Consider the following 23,702-nt stretch of genomic DNA (forward strand, 5'->3'; position numbering starts at 1 on the left):
TTTTACAGTTTCAGTTCCTTTAAGGCACAAATTCAAAGTTATTTGGGAGGGGAGCCTCATTTAAAATATACTGTTCTGTAATGAAGTACAGACCACTCTCATTAAGACTGCAATTATATACGCTTAACTAAGGCAACATCTGGACTGCAGAAATAATCCGTTGACACCTCGTAACTGCCATGGTTCAGTGCATAGGAATTCTAGATTTGTAGTTTGTTGTCCCCCAGTGTTGTCTAACGAGAAGGGTAAATTGTCTCACAAAATTTCATTTCCTAGAATCCAGAGTATGAACCATTGGCAATTCAGGTGTAGCAAACTGGATTATTTCTGCAGTGGTGGATGCAATCTAGGAGTAATGGAAATGGAATAACACTTCTTCTGAATAGACATTGCTGTTAATGTTTTTAATTGGGTATAAGTGCCTCTATCGCACACTAGGCAACAGTCTTAATACCAATGCATAACGCATTCAGGTTGGACTACTGCAAGATGCCCTTTGCGGGGCTACTTTTGAGTCTGAAGAAATTTGTTGTTTTTCAAGATGCAGTGGTCAGTTGGTACCAAGTGAATTAGTCCTTTATCACAGTAGGGCAAACATGGTTAAGGAAAAAGCAACATGGGTTATACGTAAATGAAATAAAACATGTATGTGAGAGTCAGGTGACTCAGCAGAAGCCAATTGAGAACCACACAGGTGTAAATGGTAAATACAATTAAACAAGTCCTGAATGCCAAGGACAAGAAATGTAAATTGGATAATGGACACATCTGTACAAGTGGTTAAGTGGTCAAGGCTGAGATGATGAAATCATTAATTGTAGATGAACCAAGAGAACCAATGAGAATGTTGTACACGCCTACTGTGGTGGAAACAGACAACAGTAGGTGTACAATGCATTGACTATAATAATGACTATGCACCAATGTATTTTGGGGTGTAGAGTGGGTATAGAGTATAGAGTTTGTGTTGGATGTTTTGGAGCTGTATATAGTAGAATAAAGTAGATCTTTTATTTAAATACTGAGTTGTGTCTGGTGTCTTGGGTGAAGCTACAAGAACCAGCTGGATCCTGAAGAAGGTGAAGAACTTCTGTGGAAGCAAGAAGTGAGAAGGCTTGGAGATTTGTCAGGGTCTTCAGCCTATTCTCTGTAACTCGCTAAGCTATAACCACTGGCCAAACTGGTCAGCGCGGTGCACAACCAGGTGGTGAGTTCGAGCAGAGGTGAAGACTACAACTCCCATCATCCTTGTATGATTATGATAAATATCAGGCATTTCCTGTTTACTCTCGTTTAACTTGCTTGTTTAAATCCTGTTTGCCCCTGTTGTGATAAAGCAGTAAGACTGTGTTGGTTTTATCTTCTGTGATGGTAAACTGTAGTTTTCTATACAGTGCTGTTTTGATGTTCAAAGCAGAAAGGGGGCATTTTGGCCTTCCAATGCAATTTGATAGTAAACTTCCATCAGCACAGCCAACATAACCGTGGGGAATTGATGGGAACTGCAATTCAGCACACTGAAGCACCAACTTTTAAAGCTTTAACTAGCATGGGCAATGGACATAACTTTTTGGTCAATAAATGTATGGAGCACATAGATCAGGAGTGAGCAATTTCCCACCACCAGTTTTCACCTCAGAATCCGGTCGGTTTTTCCTGTTTAGTGCAGATTCGACCCTGGTCATCATGGAGTGCTCAAATCATAACCTTACGGGCTGTCATACCAGCCCCAATTTAAAGAAGAAGAAGTAAAATCAGAATTGGTCGAACATCCACATTTGATTTTGCTGTGGCTGTGGTGGATGGGCGAAAACAAAGAAAGTGATGGTATGTCTTATTTCCAGGCCTCCAGGTATAGAAACTATCCTCTTTTTTAATATAACATATATATTGTGAAAAAGACTAGTTCCATATATTCCATAAATTCCATATATTATTATGGCAGGCAATCTGAGAGTAGCCAAACATTCCTCGTGACATATGGGATTCTTATTTGTACTATCAAATTTTTTGTCTGTATATGTTAAGAAATTTTGTTACTCTGGTTGTTTGTTTTTGTTTGTAAAGTTTGAATGGGTGACGTTACTTTTACTGTAATGCCAAACGTCAGGCTGTGCAGACCGCCCCTAAGAGGTGGCCTGCAGCCACCTCCAGCTGTGCTGGATTGGGACCACGTCAAACGCATGCCGCGGCCCTGATCTCATCTTTGCAGGGCACAAAAAGGAGCTGGAAAAGGGAACAATAGCTGTGGTGCCCTGGCTTTAAGGTGTTCCTTTGGCTCTGTGTTATGTAAACGCAGCGCCAGAGGAGCACTGTGACACTGCGCGCTGTGTGGAGTGGCACACAGCATCACACCACCATGGGGGCAGTGTCAGCGTATGCGTCGTATGGACGCCATGCCTCGACTCCACCCCCAGGCTGGCCTTAATGCACAGCCCCTATGTTTTGTGGTTGTAGCTTTATTGCTACAATTTTAGTGTTCTGTTAAAATTGCCTGTGGTATGTTTTATACAACTGTGAACCTCACTGAAATATCCTCATGTAGAAAAGTGAAGAAGTGAGGTATCTGCCAAATTCCACTTCACAGTACTTTACAAATCTTCAAGCAGCAGATTCCATTGTGCCTAGATAACTGCCATGCTAAATAGCTTCAGGCAAAGAAGAACAAATAAATCTATCCTTTTCACACATATTCCTTCATAAATCTCTTCTTTCATTTCTGTATTGATCTGTGGCAGTCCTTAAAAATCTATGCAAATAAACACATTCAAATAAGTACTTAGATAATATTTTTAACTTAATGTACTTTGTTATAATGTAAACAGCTGAGAACTACATTAAAAGCAAAAATTGTCATTGACTCAGGGGCTTGACAGGCCACCCCTTTTCATGCTGGATAGGGGCTGCAGCAACTATATGCTATGGCCTGGATCTCTCATTTCCACAGCACAATAATGAGCCGCAAATAGCGACACCTTTTTGTGCCCTGCAAAGGGCACCATAGCTGCTGGTGCATGGCTTTTCCATGCTTGTTTGGCACTGCATCATGGAGATGCAATGCCAGAGGAGCACTGTGATGCCATGCACCATGTGGAGCAGCGCATGGTGTCACGCTGGTCTGGGGGTGGAGATGGGGCATGCGTCATGTGGATGCCATGCCCTGACTCCACTCCCAGGCTGGTCATAAGTGCCAGTCTGTCAAGCCCCTAAGTTCCAAGTAGATCTGATTTATTTGTTTGCAAATCTGTGAAGACTGAATTCCTCAAGCATCCTTGCTTTGAAGAGGCACACAGAGACACACAGAGAGATGATGGTCAAAATCCTTTTGGGGAGTAACAAATTTATAACCTGGAGTTATTCATAACTGTGTTGTATTCAGTTCCTATGTATTTCCCTAGTTTAAGGGACATATGTTGTTGTTGTCAACTGCCCACAAGTTGTGGTGAGATTTTTTTTAAGCACTCAGAACACTAGACTTATCCATATCTTTGGCAGATGGAGAAGATGATGAAGGTGATGAGAATATGCCTGATGGTGGATCCGGCAGTCTCCCCACAGACGGTCCAAGTGGCACACGTGAAACTCAGCTTACCCGGCGTATTTCCAAAGGAAAGAAAAACCGGAGGGTGCTTTCTAATAAACCTCAAGACTTTCAGGTTGGACAGTTCTTGGAGACCACATACTATGTGATACCCTTGAATGCATGATAAGTTTAATTCTGTGCCATTTTTGAGGATAAACTAATCCTGCAATCCCATGCATAGATTACCTATGAATACAATCATACTTACTTCTGAATTCCACTTGTGCTGTAAATGTCAGTGAGAAAAAACAGATGAAAAGTAAACATATTTATCTTTCAGTTCAGAAATCTCCAGATCTTTCAGAAGCTCTTATTCAAATCTTGGAAGGTTCTTTTCCCTGATGTAATATCTTTGGCTTGAGCCCATACTAACAAAGGAGTGGTAGGAATAAGTGTTAGGGCTTCAGTGCAAAGGCTGGAAAAGCTTGCTTCTGCTAAATACCTAGACAATATTGGATAAGCTACAGTTCTAAAGTGTACATGCAGTGTTCTCTAAACTGGGGTGAGCAACTTGTGATCCTCCAGATGTTGTTGGATTGTAGATACTATCCTCATTCTCATATTTATTTATACCCCACAGTTTGTCCAGGATTGGAACTCAAGGTGGCTGGCTAGGGCAAGCCAACAACAACTGGAGAGCCACAAGATGGTGGTTACCTTTGCTTTAAATATGTGCACTGTCATCTAGTGCAGGGGTAAGGACTATGTAGTCTTCCAGATGTTGCCAAACTGCAACTCTCATAATCTCCCTCCATTTATCATACTAGATAGGACTGATGGGAATTGTAGCTGAACAGCTTTGGGAGTGGCAAACATTTTCCACTCCTGATGTAGTGACTTGTGTGTATGAAGTAATGTTGCACTTACCTGCAGGACTTCTCCACCGTGTTTAAGAAGGTGTTCCTTATGTTCTGAAATGGAAGTTCCCACTAATGCATGTACTTTTTTGATAATAGGCAATGAAAGGACAATGTGAACAGCTCCATTTGTTTTTGGGAACTAGTGGAACTTAGGATTCTGCCTGTTAGAACTAGAGGTTCTTGTGAATTTACTAAACTCCATACACTGGTCCCTGTGTGGATGGCTAGTTAATTCTATCAGGAAAACATTTTGTAAATGAATGGGAATTGCAGCTTTCCAGATGTTATTGAACTGCAAATACAGCACACTTCACTATGTGGCTAAGGCATCTAGGGCTGCTGGGAACTGGAGTTCAAGAGCATCTAGAGGGGTCTATGATTCCTATGACTGGCTTATATGAGAAAAACCATTCATTCAGTGGGAAACAAAAGAAAACATAACTGATCTAACATCTGTAATTCTCTGTTTCTCACTCCCTCTATGTCTTTCCTGTCTCTGCCAGATTCGTGTTAGGGTCATTGAAGGCCGTCAGTTGAGTGGGAATAATATAAAGCCTGTTGTGAAAGTACATGTTTGTGGCCAGACACACAGAACAAGAATCAAAAGAGGGAACAATCCCTTTTTTGATGAGGTAAGTTTGATGCACATTTTGCAAGTCTTCTAGCTGACAGGCATCTTTAAAAAAAACCTTAAATAGAAATGTAAAGGTGTTTTAATTATAAAAGTCCATTTCTGTCTTTTTAAAAAGACACTGAGGTGGCTAAATTATCTAAGTAAAAATTACTAAAATGTTTTCTATATGAAGATATGGGAAAATCCAAGGGATAAACAACACACTCATTAAATATTTCAAATTTTGTTTTTGCATCTGAGGAAGCATGCAAGGCATGATGACTGGACTGGAACTACCACTGTGGAGGAATAGAGGAAGTTTAGATCTCACCTAACCATAATTGTAGGGAGAACCCACTATTGACAGATTTAGGGGGGAAAGACCCTTATTTGTGTTCAATAGTCCCAGTCCAAATTATGTCCCTATGTGCATGTTCGGAGTTTTAAAAAAAGAAAAGGAGATTCAGCTTCACACTACAATTTTAATGCGATATATAGAGTAGTCTGAATTGCAGCTATGGGCCCTGCAATGGATCACGCTCACAGCAGGAGGACATAGGTTTGAAGCCTCCTTCTTTTGCTAGGTTCCTAATTTAGTTCATAATTCCCGTGCTTACTTTAGAGTTAAAACAATAGAAACACGCAGCTGCTAGCAATTTGTAATTTGGCTCTTTGTGTGTGATATGAATATTTTATTATCGTAAATAATGCTTGGTTGTGAACAATTTTCTGAGTTGATTGGGAAAACTGTTGATGAGCAGAGGGGTGAGTGGGTAGATAGACAAAGCCCATGAGCTTCTGGGAAAATTGGTGAATCTATATAAGACAAAGAAATAAGATTGGATTTAACATATCTAAGCTATTCTTTCCCCTTATCTTAACAGATATTTTTCTACAATGTCCACATGACCCCTTCAGATCTCTTTGATGAAACAATAAGCATTCGGGTGAGAAAAACGAATGGTATTCCTTATAAGCTGCCTCAGTTTTGTTGAGTACAAGTCAAACATTTTTCTCTTTCTTTCATTTGATTATAGGTGTATGACTCTTATTCTTTACGGGCTGACAGTCTAATGGGGGAATTTAAAGTAAGTGCACTCGATATTCCATCACACATTAATGCTTTAGAGCATTTTGGTGCTCTTGCTACCCAGTTACCAGGGGCCCTTTCACATTACAAAATTGTAGTTCTAGACTTTCACATTTATTTATTTATTTATTTATTTATTGGATTTATATCCTGCCTTTTCCCCAAATGGGGTTCAAAGTGGCTTAAAACTTTAACTGTGATGGATGCCTCTTCTGGAATTTTAGGATTTGCAGATTAAGGAATGGATTTCAGAATTCTCAGTCAGAGAGTTTTAGTGCTTCTCCAAACCCCAGAGTTCCATAAGATGTACCCAATGCAGTTAAAGTGTAATTACATTGTTATAATTGTGCAATGTGAAACAGCCCTAGGGCTATAATAGAGTAGTCACACCCGTTTCCCACAGAGCAAGGCACTATAATTCCATACAAATGATAGTTGCCCCAGTGCCCACTCATCATGGAAAATAGGGTGTGCAAAGTGATTCATTTTAGATAGCTGTACCTATCCTTTCTCACATAGCTTGGGGAAATTACATTTAGAATAGAATAGAAGTTTATTGTTAATAGCTAAAAGCCGTCACAATATAAAATAGATCCAAACAGTAAATACAAAAACAGTATTAAAAAAACCAAGGCATAAAAACCACAAATAAAACAACATGGTAAAATTAGTATGAGAGACCCATCAACAACAACAAAAAAAAACAATAATACATCATAAATTATAAAATAATAAAAACATAAAACTAGAATTACATTTTTAACTCCGTCTCCCAGAATTCCCAGCCAACATGCCACCAGGTAGCATGACCAGTTGCAGTCCAAAAAGTAACTTCTCCAAGTTCTGATCTGCCTTTCCACCAAAAACAGTAACAAATTGCAATTTCTGATTTCATTGTAGGGTAATAGCTTTTCATCAGGATGCTCATGACCACCCACATTTACTTTACCAGTTCTGACACTATTTTGTTATCCTCTAAAAGGTCTTGAGTGTTATTTTGAGATACAGTATTTGGTGCAGAATAAGATGGATACTGCAAAAGTAGGAAAGTGAAGTCAGCTGTAAATAGAGAAAGATTCTATTTTTATACCCTATCACTTTACAATAAATCATACTCAGAGCATGTAAATAAAAATATAAAACTGCAACAACCAAAATGAAAACACAAGAGTAAAAAAACCCCAGGATAATTAAATAAACAGAAGTGAACAATAAACTAAAGACTTATCATATTATCATTGGTTTTAACAGCCACTTAAAATAAGGAGAAATGTGTGTTATTTCAGTTATACAAGCTTAGATTTTGTTATGTAGGGACAATAAAATTGTGTGAAAGCAAGCAAATCACAAAAACAATATGGATATCATGGGGCAGCAATGCATTATATTTTTGTACTTTATGGAAAAAGGAAACCAGTACCTCCTTCTGCAAGGCATCCACTATGGCATGCAACAGTTTGGGGTTGCCAAGTGCATCTCTGTCCCTGGCTACCATTTTTTCTTGGGGGCGGTAACTATTTATTATTATTATTATTATTATTATTATTATATTTATTTGTATCACGCTTTCCCCCCAAAACTGGGACTTAACACAGCCTGCAATTTAAAAGCACAGTACAACTAAAAATCTACAAAAGTGACAATAAAAACAGAATTAAACTATTAACAAACTGTAAGCCGCTCTGATATCCTTTTGGCTGAAGAGCGGGGTATAAATAATAAAACAGTACAACATTAAAACAGTACAACATCCCCAGGACATTCTTTTAAAACTTTCATTTCAAAAAGCCTCTCTGAACAAAAAGGTCTTAGCCTACTGGCAGAAGGAAAACAAAAAGGGGGGCCATTCTGGCTTTCCTGGGCAGGGAGTTCCAGAGTCTAGGGACAGCAACCAAGAAGGCCCTCTCTTGCGTCCACACCAACCATGCTTGCGATGGTGGTGGGACTAAAACAAGGGCCTCTCCTGAGGGTCTCAGAGCCCAAGCTGGTTCATACAGGGAGATACAGTCTGCCAAATAGCCTGGATCTGAGCCATATAGGGCTTTATAGATCATAACCAGCACCTTGAAATGCGTTTGGAAACAAAATGTCAGCCAGTGGAGTTGTCTCAATGGGGGCAGTGTGTGGTCTTTATAACCTGCCCTAGTTAACAGCCTGGCCACAGCTCTTTGGACCAGCTGAAGTTTCCAAACACTCTTCAAAGGCAGTCCCAAGTAGAGTGCATTACAGTAGTCCAGATGGGATGTAACTAAGGCATGTACCACCAAGGCCAGATCCAGTATCTCAAGGACAGTAACTGGGACTTGTTCCAGTTGCTCTTGAACATCCCCCATTACATGGGGATGGAGAATTCCCCTCTCTATGCAGGCTCAAAAGCTGAGGCACATTCCATGACCAGTCAATGGCCAGATAGATGGAACTGCTACCCATTCTTGTCAGCTACTGTCATGCTCCTTGGAAGCAGTCAGATGTGGGAGCAGCCCCATCTATCTCTGCTACCTCCCATAAATACTCTGTCAAAGATGTACACTCTTGACAGCATGGTATAGGCTTCTGCCACACTGCAGAATTAATACAGTTTGAGACTGCTTTAACTGTCATGACTCCATCCTATGGAATCCTGGGAATATGTGGTTTGACAATAGAGTTCTCAGACAGGGAAGACTAAATCAAACCTATATATCCTAGAAGTCTATAACATTGAACTATGGCACTGTCAAACTGCATTAACTCTGCAGTGTAGATGCAGCCATAGAATCTTGGCCTATTTTTGCTTTTGCTGTTGTTATGATTAGTGCTGCTTCAAAGCTTGGTCCCACAGAATTGTAATCTAAAACTTAAACCACTGCACAACACTGGCTGTCTGGCCTGTTTACTGAATTATAATTTGTTGCTGCTGGAGAGATGACATTCTAAATTTTTCTTTCAGATCGACATAGGCTATGTCTATGATGAACCTGGTAAGTGAATGTTCTTCAGACACAGTCTCTTGTATGTTCCTACCACACACATAAAATAATTGGTGGTGGTTGTGCGGTAAGAATGTCTCTTGACATTTTGAATTTCAGGAAGATGGTTAAGGCTGCCGCATATCCACTCATGTAGGAATAAGTCCCCTGAACTCAGTGAGGGTGTTCTCACTAGACGAAACCCCGCGTGCTGAATCGAATCCTAGGAGTGGCGTTCCTACTAGGAACCGATTTAAATCTAGAACTGTTCTAGAGCAACCCGCAATTGTCCCCACTACAAATCGAATCGTGGAGCGGTTTAAAATTTTGAATCGTGTTTCCGTCATTTAACGCGTGTTAAAAAAGTACTAGGGTCAGACCTACATTTTTCCCTTGAATCAGGATAGGAACCGGAGCATTTAAATAGGAACGACAGCCTTTGAAATCGGGTTAGCTGGATGGGAGGAGCGGAGTGCGATGGGGCTGGCCTTGGGGGAGTTGCCCTTTCTGTCCCCATCCGTCGTGGCTGTCGCCATTTTTGCTTCCCTCACCCCTTTGTCTGCTGTGGTCTTTCAATAATAGATAAGGATTTTTTTTTATTTTAATGGTTTACAGGCGCTTAATCTCTTCAGCGCTTTAAGCGCCTGAAGTCCCGGCTGCTCAAGCGCCTGCATCTGCCAAAGGACTACAAGGCTTCCCCTGGTGGATTGCAACCTCCCTTCTGTGTGGGGAGAGCCCATTTCTAACAGAGGAGAGGCAGGAAGGGAAGCCTCCTCTCGAAGAGGCATTCCCTGCCTGCTTGGGCTCTGATTTTGCCCAGGCAGGAAAGGGAAGGCTCCTCGCGAGGAGGCATCTGATCTCGCCCAGGCAGGGAAGGGAAGGCTCCTTGCGAGGAGGCATCTGATCTTGCCCAGGCAAGGAAGGGAAGGCTCCTCACGAGGAGGCATCTGATCTCTCCCAGGCAGGGAACGGCTCTGATCAATGGGGGGGGGGGATAGAGCCTTTCTCCCTCCCTTTCTCAAATGGAATCTGCCTTCTCCTCCAACCCTGGAAAGAGAATCTTTGGGAAGAGTGCTCCCTCCCTGCTTTTCCAGCAGCCTCCTTCATTGATCTCTGGGCTCTCTGAAGGGATTCTCCCTGGCTGTCTTGGGACGTCTCTTGCTCTTGCTTTATTTGGCTTTCACTCTCTCCTCTCTCTTAGGTCTGCAGCCTCTTGCCGCTGGGATCGTTCTCTTTTCCCCTTTTCTGTCTTGTGTCTCTATCCCACTTAAACTGACTGCCTTCTCCTCCTTGAGTCCATCGTTGAAACCCTGGGCTTGGATGCAGAAAGCTCTCTACCCACCCCCTCGAAACTGACTGCCTTCTCCTCCTTGATCCATTTTCCACCCTGGGCTTTGGATGCAGACAGTCTCTACCCACTGAAACCCACTGCCTTCTCCTCCTTGATCCCATTTCCAACCCTGGGCTTGGATGCAGAAACAGTCTCTACCCACTGAAACCCACTGCCTTCTCCTCCTTGATCCCATTTTCCAACCCTGGGCTTTGGATGCAGAACAGTCTCTACCCCTGAACACCCACTGCCTTCCTCCTTGATCCCATTTTCCAACCCTGGGCTTTGGATGCAGAACAGTCTCTACCCACTGAAACCCACTGCCCTTTCTCTCCTTGATCCATTTTCCAACCGGGATGCAGAACAGTCTCTACCCACTGAAACCCACTGCCTTCTCCTCCTTGATCCCATTTTCCAACCCTGGGCTTTGGATGCAGAACAGTCTCTACCCACTGAAACCCACTGCCTTCTCCTCCTTGATCCCATTTTCCAACCCTGGGCTTTGGATGCAGAACAGTCTCTACCCACTGAAACCCACTGCCTTCTCCTCCTTGATCCAATTTGGCAAACACACACACACACTACAGACAGACAGACAGACACGATTATATATGAATACTCACACACACACATGCATATATATATAAATGCATACACACACACACAAACATATAGGTATATATACACATATATATTTGTGTGTGTGTTTGCACACATGTATATATATATATGCATATGAGTGTGTGTGTGTGTGTGTGTATATATATATATATATATATATATATGGTAATTATATACTTTTTTAATTTATGAAAAAACCCTTATCTGTTGTTCCAAACCCACTGTAGAAATAATACAGTTTGAGACCCCTTAACCTGACCTGGTTCAGTACTAAGGAATTATGGGAACTGTTGTGTTTGTGAGACATTTATCCTCCTCTGCCAGAGAGTGCTGGTGCCATAATAAACTACCATTCCCAGGATTCCCTAGCACTGAGTTATGGCAGTTAATATGGGGAGACACAGAAGAGGACGTTTGAGCGATTAAGCGCCTTCATTGGTCCATTTGGGGAAAAAACCCGCCAAAAATACATCGATTCACAAACTGTCAATGAAATGGAAACGATGCCAAAAGTTAAATCGCTTCCAAATATTCCAGATTAACGTTACGTCATTCTGACGTACTATTGATTGACAGCTCCAAATAAGGTATGGAGGAGAAAAATCGATTTATTTAAACACTGATTTCATGCCAAGTAGGAACGCTTGCAGGTAAAAACTTCGATTTAAAAAAACAGATAGGAACGAAGAATAAAAGCAATTTGGAACGCGGGATAAGACCAGGGTTATTTTGAATCGGTTTTATTAAAAACATTGTATTTTAAATCGTTTCAAATCTTAAGTGAGAACACCCCCACTGAAACTTTTTGAGTAGGACCATGTTACCTATAAAAAGATTCTGATCTGTAGTATGCTAATTAAAATTATCCATAGCCGTTATTTGTAAGTAACATCACAATTCTGGAGATATATGAATTGGTGCCAATGCAGTTGCAACAACAATCTTTGGAACAGGTCTATTCTGCTAGGCAGCCTTACAAAAACAGTTGTAGTCTCTTAGGGAAAAAAAGGTATCCATTACATTTCCCCTGCCCTTTTGATTGGGAATGAGGAATATTTGACCATTGAGGTCATTTAGATTACATCTTCCATCCTTATCTTTTTCTGTATTGGGAGTTGTAGGCTGCAGCTTCTGGAAGACTAAAAATTCCTCACCAGACAGATAGGTAGCAGTTGCTCCTCAGCACTACCATCACGACTGCATCTTTTTTTTTTAAAGCATACTTTATTTATAAGGGCTAGAAGATGATGTGTTGTAACTTTGTCATTGTTTCTTATTTGTTTCAGGCCACTCAGTAATGAGAAAATGGCTACTTCTAAATGACCCTGAAGATACAAATTCAAGTCCTAAAGGGTACTTGAAAGTCAGCATGTTTGTTCTTGGAACAGGAGATGAACCACCAGTAAGTTTAACAGATATTTTTCTTCTACTAATATGCCTCATTGCTTAGTTCTGGGTTCGGGAACATTTGACCTTCCAGATGTTGTGGGACTCTGACACCCATCAGTCATAGACACTAGGCCCAATGACTGATGGGACATGTAGTCCAAGAATACCTAGAAGACCACAGGGGCTCTGCTCTGGGATTAGTTCATACAGATGACAGTGCCTGAATTTCTTTTAGTAGTAGAAAGAACTAGAATGATTGAAGCTGCTTACTGTATGTTTCTTTTCCCCAGTTCTGCTTGCTCCACTATTTTCCACCCTATTGCCACAGTGCTTATCTTCCATGACCTTCTACATCGCTGCCTTTCCAAGGTACAGCTCCTCTTAACTTTTCCCTGTTTCTGATCTTTTGGGTATAGCTGCTCCTTGCTCATAATGCTGCTTTTCCTTGCTGTTCCCAGACTCCGAACATTTTGTGAAAAAGTACTGGTATTTTATCCCAGTATGTTCTCATAAATGTCCTTTGTGGAAAAATGCACAAAATTCTGTGTGTCTGTGTGTGGGAGTGTTGTAATGCTGTGGTAAATGTGAGACATCATAGAATTTGTAATTTCACTAGCCTTCAGGGTTTTTTAAAATATATATATATATATATATTTTATTAATTTATATGCTCCTTAACTGACAGTAGCCTCAAGGTGGTTTACAAATGTAAAAACAAAAGTCAATAGACTCACAAATTTTATAATGAAAACAAATTTTATAATACAAGACATTTTGTGGTAAAAAGCCATTTTTAACTAATAAAAACAAACAAGTAAGCCCAAACACATCTTACTGTAGTGTAATGTAAAGTCTGACTTAAAAGGTTGAAGCCTGGAATTCATGAACAGTCCAACCTTAAATTTAAAGTATTTTACTGATTAATTATTATGGACATGTTGCAGATATAATGTTAATGACATTTTAGCTACAGCTGCACCACCTTACCTATATAACAAATATGGAGCTGCCAAGTTATGTATTCATTGACAACTAAAGGTTTCAGAAATAATAATCACTTTTTGAAACTCTGCCTCAGAAGGCATTAGAATATTATTGTTGTTTTTATTATTACTATTTTGGGACACCCTTCACTGGTATACAATTACTGGGAGAAATGAGTGACTTTGCTCACATTGGAATAATTGTCAAGTGTCAAGTTAACACTACGCTTACATATATCTTATTTTTGGTCACTATAGAAGATAATAGAGCCAGGATAATGGTTTGAGCATTGGACTATGACTCTGGAGCCCAGGGTTCAATTCCCGACTGACTATGAAACCCACTGGGTGACCTTGGACAAGTCATATACTCTCAGCCTCAGTGATACTACACTTGATCTTAGCCAAAAGGCCGAGAAGCGATTGCCAATCTGCTCTGAACCAATCTTGCCAAGAAAACCCCATGTTTGCCTTAGGGCAGTGGTAGGCAACCTGCGGCCCGGCAAGGCCTTGGGACCGGCCCCAGCCCAGTCCTGCCACCGATTGCCGCTGGAGCCTTTGGCCTCTCACATGAGGACGTGGGGCCTTTGGCCTATCAGGAGGAGGCAGGCAAGGAGGGGCAAGCGGCAGGCAAGGGGGGCAGTTGTCTATAGAAGCCTCCGAAACATGCATTTATATTAACATTTTTTTAAAAAAATCAGCAATTTTTTTAGCGTGTCCTCCATTTTTTTAAAAAAGCGTCTTCCATTTGAAATTTTTGTCCTACATTTGGCCCGGTTTATTTATTTATTTATTTAAAAATATTTAATTATTTATTTTTTGGCTTCAGCCCCCCAGTTGTCTGAGGGACAGCAACCCGGCCCCTGGCTCAAAAAGGTTGCCTACCCCTGCCTTAGGGTCACCATAAGTTGGAAATTACTTGAAGGCACATATCATACATAGAGATGTCCCTTAGAGTCACTGAAGCTCCCTGCATGGCCCTTTATGCCTGCAAGAGAGTAGTGAAGGGGATTTGGAAGTGTCTGGCTGTGCCGGCTTGTGTGTATGTACCTTCAAGTCACCTGTCAACTTAGGGATGACTATTTAATAGGGTTTTCTCAGGCAAAAAATACTCAGAGGTGGTATTGCCAGTTCCTTCCTCTGAAATATAGTCTGTAGCTCCTAGTATTTGTTCATGGTCTCCCAAGCACTAACCAGAGCTGACCCTGCTTAGCTGCCATGATCAGATGGGATCTGGTACTTTTAGGGTATATAGGCCACAAATGATTGTATCAGTCACTGATACCTCTGTAAGACCCAGTGAACTTCAGTGGTTGATGTAATTTTGTTGCTTTTGGCCACAGGGCCATGGACAGATGCTTCTTTTCCAAGCGCAAAGAACTGTGTGGGTGAGGAGATTCAGCATCTCTACAGTAGGTCCAGACAGTGATGGTAAATCACTCTGCATAATGCAGGTCCACTTACAGTATACTGAGCAATGCAAGATTGCAAGCAATAGTTTAATATGCTGAATCCTCCTCCTCTAAAATAATAATAATACCCAGAAACAAAATAACAAGAGTTGTTAGAGAGGTTTTGCTGTCTTTGCTATTGGTAAAATGATAATATATTCAAATATGTCTTCAACAGGTGGAAAACAGAGAACGAGATAATGAAAATGATGATGTAGAAACTAACCTTTTGCTGCCAGCTGGGATAGTACTCCGATGGGTCACTTTCGTTCTTAAGATCTACAGAGCAGAAGATATTCCCCAGAGTATAAACTTTTTTTTACATTTCTGAGTTGTGTTTATTAAAATTGGCAATGCTTATAACTCACTAATCCCAAACTTTTTAAAAGTATACAAAATGGAGGTGGGGGAACCAGCATAGGCCAATGAAGACTGAGCAAACTCTGGAGTGCACTGAATGCTGACCGATTGCTGGAGAAAAGTAAATAAATAAAAGGAAAACCAGGGAAGGGGCATACAGTGAAATCCTGAGTGGAAGCAGTCTGCACTACAATATTTTGTTACAGGGCTCCAGTTTTAGTGCATTGATTAGGTTCCTTAAGTATAGCAATCAACTGCAACATCGTTGTATATTCATAAAGTACAGTATAGACTTTTTAGTGGTCAAAAACAATTGCTTTTATTCTTTTCTCCTTTTCTCTTTGGTTTCTGTTCAGTGGATGATGCTTTTGCCCAGACAGTCAAGGAAATATTTGGAGCAGAAGCAGACAAGAAAAACCTTGTGGACCCGTTTGTAGAAGTTTGTTTTGCTGGGAGAAAGGTATTCTGTGCTAATAGCAGAGATGTATAATTAAATATCTAGGTTTAAGGCTTCAGAAAGGTCTTTGGAACAGAGGGACAGCTCATAGATCCATTTTCCTGTTATGAAGGCTCAGCAGATGATTAGGGCAATATACATAACTTAAGATCATCTCTATCTTAGTTCACTATTAACCTTATAATGGTCATTAACTCTATAATGACTCATGTTACAGATCTTGTTCCTATTCCAACATTAACACTATCCTTAAGTGTATAAGGGCTAGGATTTCAAGTTTCTCCATAAGCCAGCTTCAATATCTTAGGTAGTGTGTCTTCCCCCCCCCCCCTTACTTTATTATACTGTAATCAGTTCTGTCAGAGTCAACCACTATAAAACAAACAATAACTTTCACTGAGAAACATACAGAAATAAAGTCAGGCCTTCATATCAGTGGGTTAGCCATCCACAGATTGGTGCATCTATGGATGGTCCTGCCCCATTATTGTCAGTGGCAGCATATGCACACAGCCACACTGACACAGCCACATGGACATTCACATCCGTTGACGGCAATGGGAATTGAGGTCCTACATTTTTTGATATTGGTGGCGGGGTCCACAACTGAATCCCTGCCAAATATGTAGGGCCAAATGTATCTTATGTGAATTAACTTCCAGCTTAATATGATTACATTAAAATCAAACTCTTGGCAGTTTTTAGCCACTGTTTACTACCTTCTTCTAGATGCACATCTCTGTATCAACTCTTCAGCTATCTCAACTCTTTTCCCCTCTGTTAGTAGAACCACTAACCAGACTAGATCAACTGTCATATCTAAATTCTGCTTTTTAAAACCCCCCACTTACATGAGGCCTCTCCCATCAAACAAGCTGTGTTTCTCTCTTCCTGTGCTGTGCATTGTCTGGCAACCAGCTATCAAACTGCACTTCACCCCCCAAAATAGTCAGCTGTTAAAGCCACTTTGTCACGATATAGCTCACTAGAAAAGACAGCAATGTTTAGAAAGATAGAGGGCAGTAGGAAGGCAGGAAGATGGTACATAAGATGGATGGACTCAATCAAAGAGCACATGGCCTTAAGTCTGCAGGAACTGAGCAGGGCTGTTGAAAAATATCCTAAACGTAATCTAAAAACATTCATAGAATCCAGTTTTGACTTAGTTAAAACAGCAATCTCAAACTTAGAATGCCATGTGAAACAGCTGCCTGCCAAAAGCTTAAAAGAGACAGGACCAGCCTAACTTGCTAAGCTGGGCTATGCAAAAGATTTTAAATTTCTGGCAGGCTCATATGGGAGGAGTCACTCTTTCAGATATCTTGGCCCCAAGTGGTTTAGGATTTTATAAGTCAACACTAGCACCTTGAATTGAGCTCAGAAACAAATGGGAAGCCAGTACAGTTTTTTCAGGACTCTAAAATGCACACCTGAAACTAGTCTGGCTCCTGCATTTTGCACTAGCTGCATCTTTGGAACACTTTCCAAAGGAAATCCCACCTAGAGTGCATTATAGTAATCTAATCAGGAGATAGCTAAACCATGCACCACTGGGGCTAGATCTGCCTTCCTCAAGAATGGGTGCAACCCCATCCAGAAGATCAGGTTTGTAGCTTGGCAGTGCCCCTGGATTCAGTGCTATGACTCTAAACTTTAGCATAGCCTTCAACATTTCAGAGATAGAAACTGGAGCACATGTGGACAAGCTAACTCTGTGTCCAAACTCTGGTTAGGGCTAGCTATGGATTAATGAAACAAGTAAACTTCAAACCATGTTTAATAGTTCTGCCCTCTCCCCTTCTCCACCGTTAAGTTTTAAAAACTAACTGCAATTCCTGGTTTCAGCATAACATCAAGCCATAGGTAGTTGAACAAGGAACCTCCTCATGGCCTTGCTGGAGATGCAAAAGAGAGGCAGAAACCATAATTCTGTGCATATGTTACTGAACTGTCGTTTTATGTGCAAATCAGGCCAGTTTACTTTTCTGAGAATAGGGTTTTTATGCTGATCAATTGTTTCTAAGGTCCAAAACACACTACAGAAATAATCCAGTTTGAGATTGCTTTAACTGCCCTGGCTCAATGCTAGGGAATTCTGGGAACTGTAGTTTTGTGATATATTGAGCCTTCTCTGTCAGAGAGCTCTAGTGCCACTATAAACTACAGTTCCTAGGATTTTCTAGCACTGAGCCAGGACAATTAAAGTGATCTCAAACTGGATTATTTCTGCAGTGTGTTTTGGACATATATTTAGCAAATCTCAGTTAGGCCTACTAGTGCTGATGTGGAGGAGGGGTGTTTAAATAACTGGACTTCAATAATACTTTGTTTTACATGTGATGGGTTTTTTTTTTTTTTTTTTTTTTTGGCAGGTTTGCACAAATATAATTGAAAAAAATGCTAATCCAGAGTGGAATCAACTTGTTAATCTTCAGATCAAGGTCTGTTGCTTGTGGCACCAGAACACTACTATAATATGTTTTTCCCCCCAGAAATAAGACATTGATTAATTAGTACAGTCTTCTTTTTTTCTAGTTCCCTTCAATGTGTGAAAAAATAAGGCTGACGGTGTATGACTGGTGAGTTCCATCTTGTTATGTATACAGTTGCATACAAAACAACAATTATAGTGCCAAGAAAAAGTGTTTTGACACAAGGTGCCAACATACGTTCATTACTAGCATTGTACAAGCAGCCACAGAATTAATTAAATGCCATTTACAGAGGGGTGTTCAGTTTATTTGTAATAATCATTAGTAATAGTTTGGTGATTTTGTTAATTGCCGTTGTTACAGAGCATGACAAACTCCCATGAGTTCTTTGCGCTCATTAGCTACTCAGCTGGAATCATTATACAGATCATTAGAATGGTTTTGTGGTTGATTATGTCCATTAGGCTTACTTCCAGCAGGGTTGGTCAGGCAGTAGAGGGAGAAGGGAATACAGGAAGATATCATTTCTAAGATGCTAAAAAATATATGCACTTTATTTTAACATTCTTTTGAGAAATGCATATTGTGCCATCTGATGGCCAGCAGAGGAACTGAAATTAGCCACTTGAATATGTAGTGGCAGGACAACCCATCTTTTCTTCTAATCTTTATAATGGTTTTAAAAAATAAATACAGTAAAAAAATCATAGAAATAGTAATGAGTAATAATCATATAATCATATTAATAATGTGCATATCATTTACAGACTCAACACTCACAATATTCAAGTATGGTACATAGTGAAAACAGAATGTGTCTGTGATTATTGGAAACACAATGCATAGTTTAAAATCACATATTTGTGCCACTGTTCTACTTAATTGCAATATTTTTACACAGGGATCGTCTTACAAGAAACGATGTTGTGGGTACCACATATTTAAGCCTTTTGAAAATTGCTGCTTCTGGTGGAGAAGTTGAAGGTAAACTCATCTTTCCTTAGTTTTTCATTCTTCAAGGGGGTTCTAGCAACTTCACCATGGAATCAAGTGAACAAAAGCATTCAGCACAAGAATAGAGTATCACGAATAGTGCAGTAGACAGCATCTGGGCATATACTGGGATAAACTGTGCTGTTGCAATTGCATCAGTGATCATATTTATCCACCACAAAAGTTTTCATGAAGATTTCATGGGTCGCTTAGTATCAAGAGATGAGCTACGTGCTACTACTGATACGCTAAAAGTATGCTTCATGAACTTAGAATGACAGCAGTTAAATAAATCACTCTTAAATTAGTCTTAATATGTTGAAAGGTCTAAATCCACCATCGCTCCGAGATGTCTGCTAATGTAAGCTTCTCTCTTTCCTGCAACCTTCTGTACAGCCTGAAAATCTCTTTTTGAGGGCTGTGGGAAAAGAAGGAATCATCAGCAACAAATCCCTTTGCACAGCAATTCCATTAGATCCAATCCAGAAGTTATCTAACCTAAGGCATGCCTCTACTAGCATACATATTTGTACCAGGGCCCTACTGGCTACACACAAGGGATAATAGGTTAAGATTTCAGCTGAGGTTCACGTCTTGTATCCACAAATGGACGTTACATTTCCATGGTTTTCTGGTTTGATTTCGCCTAAATAATGAATCTACAATTGAATTCATGTGGAATTCTTAGATTTCTTAGCAGAAATACATTTTATATGTCAATGGAATAAGCATTTTAATCCAGAACGTTCATATGGAGAAAGGTCCACTGAATGCAAAGGAACGTGTTTCCAAAAAAGAAGCACAATCTAAGTATCTCTCAACCTTTTGTCCTTCAGATGTTTGTTGATTTGAACTCCCAGAATCCTTGATTATTGGCTGTCTGGGTGGGGTCTCAGGGAACTGAAGTCTAAGACACCTTAAGCAACACAGGTTGAGAACCACTGATCTAACCTGATCCTGTCAGTCGCTTTCATAACATAGCATGAAGTGTTATTCGGTGCTACTTTTTGAGGCCCTTGATATAATAATGAAACACCTACATTTGCAGTAGTGAGGAGAGCCACCATGGCAACCATAGAGGGGCTATGGGTAGATAGGCTGGAACATGCATCTGGTCACCCCTTCTGTAAGAAGTCAACATGAGCAAAAGGTGCAAATTCCAAATGACAAATAGCCCTTTCAGATGTCTTGAAATGCTTTGCACAGGAAGTTAGAAGTGAGAACATTAAATGCTTTCTCTGTATTTGTGTTAGGGTACTCCTTCTTCAAAGAAGCATGCTGACATAGCATTAGAATTATTCAAAAGCACTTCAAGGGCTAGATTTTCAGAATGGCACTGTGCTGTACCTGTTTTATCTGTTTATGTTTTTTATAACTGTTTTGTTATCAATGTTGTTATTTTTGGTATTTCTCCATCATTCTTAGCCATATTCAGACATTAATTATGGAGAAATATTTGGGGAAATAATTCTACTCAATCACAAAATCATTTGGGTTTTGTTTTAAACCTGATTTTGTCTCACTGAATGATTCTTATTGCCCACAACCCAATCAGTGTATGTCTTTATTTATTCTACTTTTTTGGAAATTTGGTATGAAATTAACAGAAAGGTTATGTGATGCCTCCATTTCATTTGAAATTTATATTAATCAATCACTCATTCCATGCCATGTGATTTGCAGAGTCTGCATGGATTACTAGCCTAGATTATCCATTTATTCTGCACATTAACAGGAAACATTTCAGAAATGGTATGGCCCCTGTGATCCAAAGCGTGGTTGGTGTGATGAAAGTATATTGCCATTTTCTGGGAAGCTTTCACACTTGGGAAGAATATGTAATATTTCTTCAACATGCCCTAATGGACTGATTCAATATAGCAGACTTCCCCCATGTGGTGCCTTCCAGATACTTTGGACTGCAACTCCCATTGTCATAATTCTAACACATATGGAGGGTACACAGTTTGGAGGAGGCCGTAACCTATGCTGCACAGTGGTAGAAAAATATTGTTGCCTTTCCTTTACCTCCAGGGAAAAAAAAATTCCCCCTTGCATTTATTTTCCTGTGAACTTCCTCCAGAACTCCCTACTTGAAAAGATAAATTACCAATCTGGAGTGCTGTGTCTTCTTCAGAAGTCACTTTCATCTACGAGAGTAACTTCTTCAAAGAGAATGCATAAGTGAACGTTCTTGAACTTTTAAAGTTGCTTTTGTCGTAACATTTGGTGACACTCTCATATAACATCCCTACAATTGTGGCAATAATGTGCTATTTATTGTGTGGTAACATTCTGGCAAAACTATTGCCATAGCTCATCCTAAACATTTCTGTGTTTATGGATAGTCATGGGACCAGGTCATGTCTTATTTTTTAAAGCACAAATTCTCATCGCATTTAATCCTCATTCAATCAGAATATTTTATCTGTTTACATATACCATTTAGCTGTCAAATAATCTCTTGTCTTTTTACACTATATAGAGCTTTCATCTTCGGGCACTGGGGCTTCACCATATGAAGGTTCATAATCATATTTTGGAATATAGCATGATTCTCTGTCCTTTGACCAAACTAATATTTCCTTTCAATCCATCCATTTAAACTATATGTATGTGAACAGCTGCAGTCATCCTTTGACATTTGCAAAAATAATTCTGTATTGCTTGGGTGGTGGAACATGATTATAAGTAATTGTATTTAGCTTCTGCATGGTTTTATTTCAGAGTTTTTAGAATGCAATTTTAATTATATAGGCTAACCTGCTATTTTATTATACTGTATAGGCTAAGACATGGTGTGGTAATAGAGCTGTGGTTGGTTGAGTGTGGAAATCTTAATAGCTCTTTTAGATTAATGAGGGTTTACAAAAAGATTTTATTTTTGAAAACTGACACAATGTATCTTTGAAAAGACTTCCCATTAAGTTCTGTTCCAGGTTTTCAAAGAAATATTTTAACATCAGTTTTGTAGAAACAAATGCAATAGAACTGCCTCTGAAAAGTACTAATTTATCCTTATAATTGTGTTGGTTTATCAGCCAGTATTGAAAACATGGCACAGATCACCAAGTAGCATGAAAGAAATTTAATAACATCCAAAATATTCCCTTATTTCTATGTTTAATTGCACTTAAAAATCAACTATGAAACTATGGTTAAACCTAAACAAAATAAACTATGCTGGTCTTGATCCTCAGAACATTTTCTTGGGAAAGGTGTTCCATATTACAAAGAAAAACGGGACACCAATGTGTACGATTCACTAATAAAGATGTTTAAATATGATTTCTTGCACTCTGTATTTTGAGGAGCAGTTGCTGCCTTGTTTTTAAGAAGCCATGCTTTTCTCTGAATATTTTTCTCCACTATTTGACATCAAATTATGCATTAGAATCAAGTGGTCAGATGCCAATAAATTTGTTCTTGGGTTGATTAGGTGCAAATAAGGACAAAGTTCCTGCACTTTCAACGGTTGCACAGAAGAGGGAATTGGGGGCATGTGTCATTTGTCAAACAAGCTTGAACTCCTTCTGCACCACAACTATGAAAGATGCAAGAACTTTGTTTTGTTTTTAATCTGGCAACACAATGCTCTGCTATAAAAGCTGGTGCAATAAAGGCTTTTAATTATCACAGTAATGTGCTACTGCTGAATACTAACCATTCACTTGTGGTATCTTCAGCTATAAAATGTGTGCATTTGTGGGTGTATGTGCCTTAAAGTCACCCATCTACTTATGGTGATCCCGTAGTAGTTTAGCTAAGCTATGTGCTACTATGTGAAAGTCATTGACTTCCACCATTTCATTAACATTTAAATAGTCTGTCTTAACAGTTGTGATCACAATCCAATCAAAGGACTATAAGTATAGCCAGAGCTTTTCTAGCTCCATATATGACAGACCTTTCTAGCAGATGAACTGTTCTTATATTTTAAAAACAGGCATTTCAATTTAGCAGCAGGAGAACTTCTACAATGACAGCCAGAGAAGCTTTGGTTGTACATGCAGTTCTTTTCTTTGGATCGTGGACAAAGATATTAATGCACAGCATTATGTTTTTCAGCCCTGTTGCCTTTTCACATGAATGAAATTCTTACTGTTGGCATTAATGTAGTACTAAGACCATTTATTCTATGGGTTATTTTTCCATAAAGCTGAAGCTTCTGCATGACCTTTCTGATCCATATCTCTTCGCGTACTGTAATGTAGACACTGCTGCTTTTATTGAAATGAAATAGACAAGCTCTCTGATGCACATGAATACTCTGTGTATATTCCTGATCAGTGATGCTTTGTCCCATAGGTCTAGGCCCTGTTTACCTACTGTTCTTTTGTAGTGGGCTACATTTACCAGTGCCCCACCTTTAGCTGTCTCACTGCCGCTATAGGTTGCCCATGCAGGAGGAGTTGATTGATCACAGTGAACATTTAGATGGATACATCATAGTCAATTGTTCACAGTTTGAACTCTGTTTATACCCATAGAAGAAAATGTTCTTTCATTTTATTAACAACTAACACTTAACCTTTTAGTTTGCTGCAGCTAAATTTTATGTTCACAATCTTGGAATACCATTAGCTAGAGTA

At 39.7% G+C, this 23,702-nt stretch overlaps 1 protein-coding gene and 1 pseudogene across 5 annotated transcripts in view; one reads left to right on the top strand and one right to left on the bottom strand.

The window, feature by feature from the left end:
• MYOF (myoferlin) overlaps positions 1 to 23,702 on the top strand; it is a 119,575-nt gene that overhangs the window by 41,876 nt on the left and 53,997 nt on the right. For 2 of the 5 annotated variants that reach the window (XM_042457123.1, XM_042457124.1), the window contains exons 6-17: positions 3,496 to 3,656; positions 4,947 to 5,075; positions 5,941 to 6,003; positions 6,094 to 6,144; positions 9,076 to 9,106; positions 12,332 to 12,447; positions 15,047 to 15,173; positions 15,585 to 15,688; positions 18,058 to 18,126; positions 18,221 to 18,264; positions 19,019 to 19,101; positions 21,596 to 21,634. In XM_042457123.1, the coding sequence (XP_042313057.1) occupies positions 3,496 to 3,656; positions 4,947 to 5,075; positions 5,941 to 6,003; positions 6,094 to 6,144; positions 9,076 to 9,106; positions 12,332 to 12,447; positions 15,047 to 15,173; positions 15,585 to 15,688; positions 18,058 to 18,126; positions 18,221 to 18,264; positions 19,019 to 19,101; positions 21,596 to 21,634 (1,017 nt within the window). Of the gene's footprint in view, positions 1 to 3,495; positions 3,657 to 4,946; positions 5,076 to 5,940; positions 6,004 to 6,093; positions 6,145 to 9,075; positions 9,107 to 12,331; positions 12,448 to 12,724; positions 12,804 to 15,046; positions 15,174 to 15,584; positions 15,689 to 18,057; positions 18,127 to 18,220; positions 18,265 to 19,018; positions 19,102 to 21,595; positions 21,635 to 23,702 lie in introns of those variants that run through there. The other 3 variants (XM_042457125.1, XM_042457127.1, XM_042457126.1) reach the window with 2 other exon arrangements.
• Positions 13,694 to 13,841, bottom strand: LOC121927422 (annotated as a pseudogene).

Source organism: Sceloporus undulatus, chromosome 3 (assembly GCF_019175285.1).
Source record: "Sceloporus undulatus isolate JIND9_A2432 ecotype Alabama chromosome 3, SceUnd_v1.1, whole genome shotgun sequence".
Taxonomy (NCBI): domain Eukaryota; kingdom Metazoa; phylum Chordata; class Lepidosauria; order Squamata; family Phrynosomatidae; genus Sceloporus; species Sceloporus undulatus.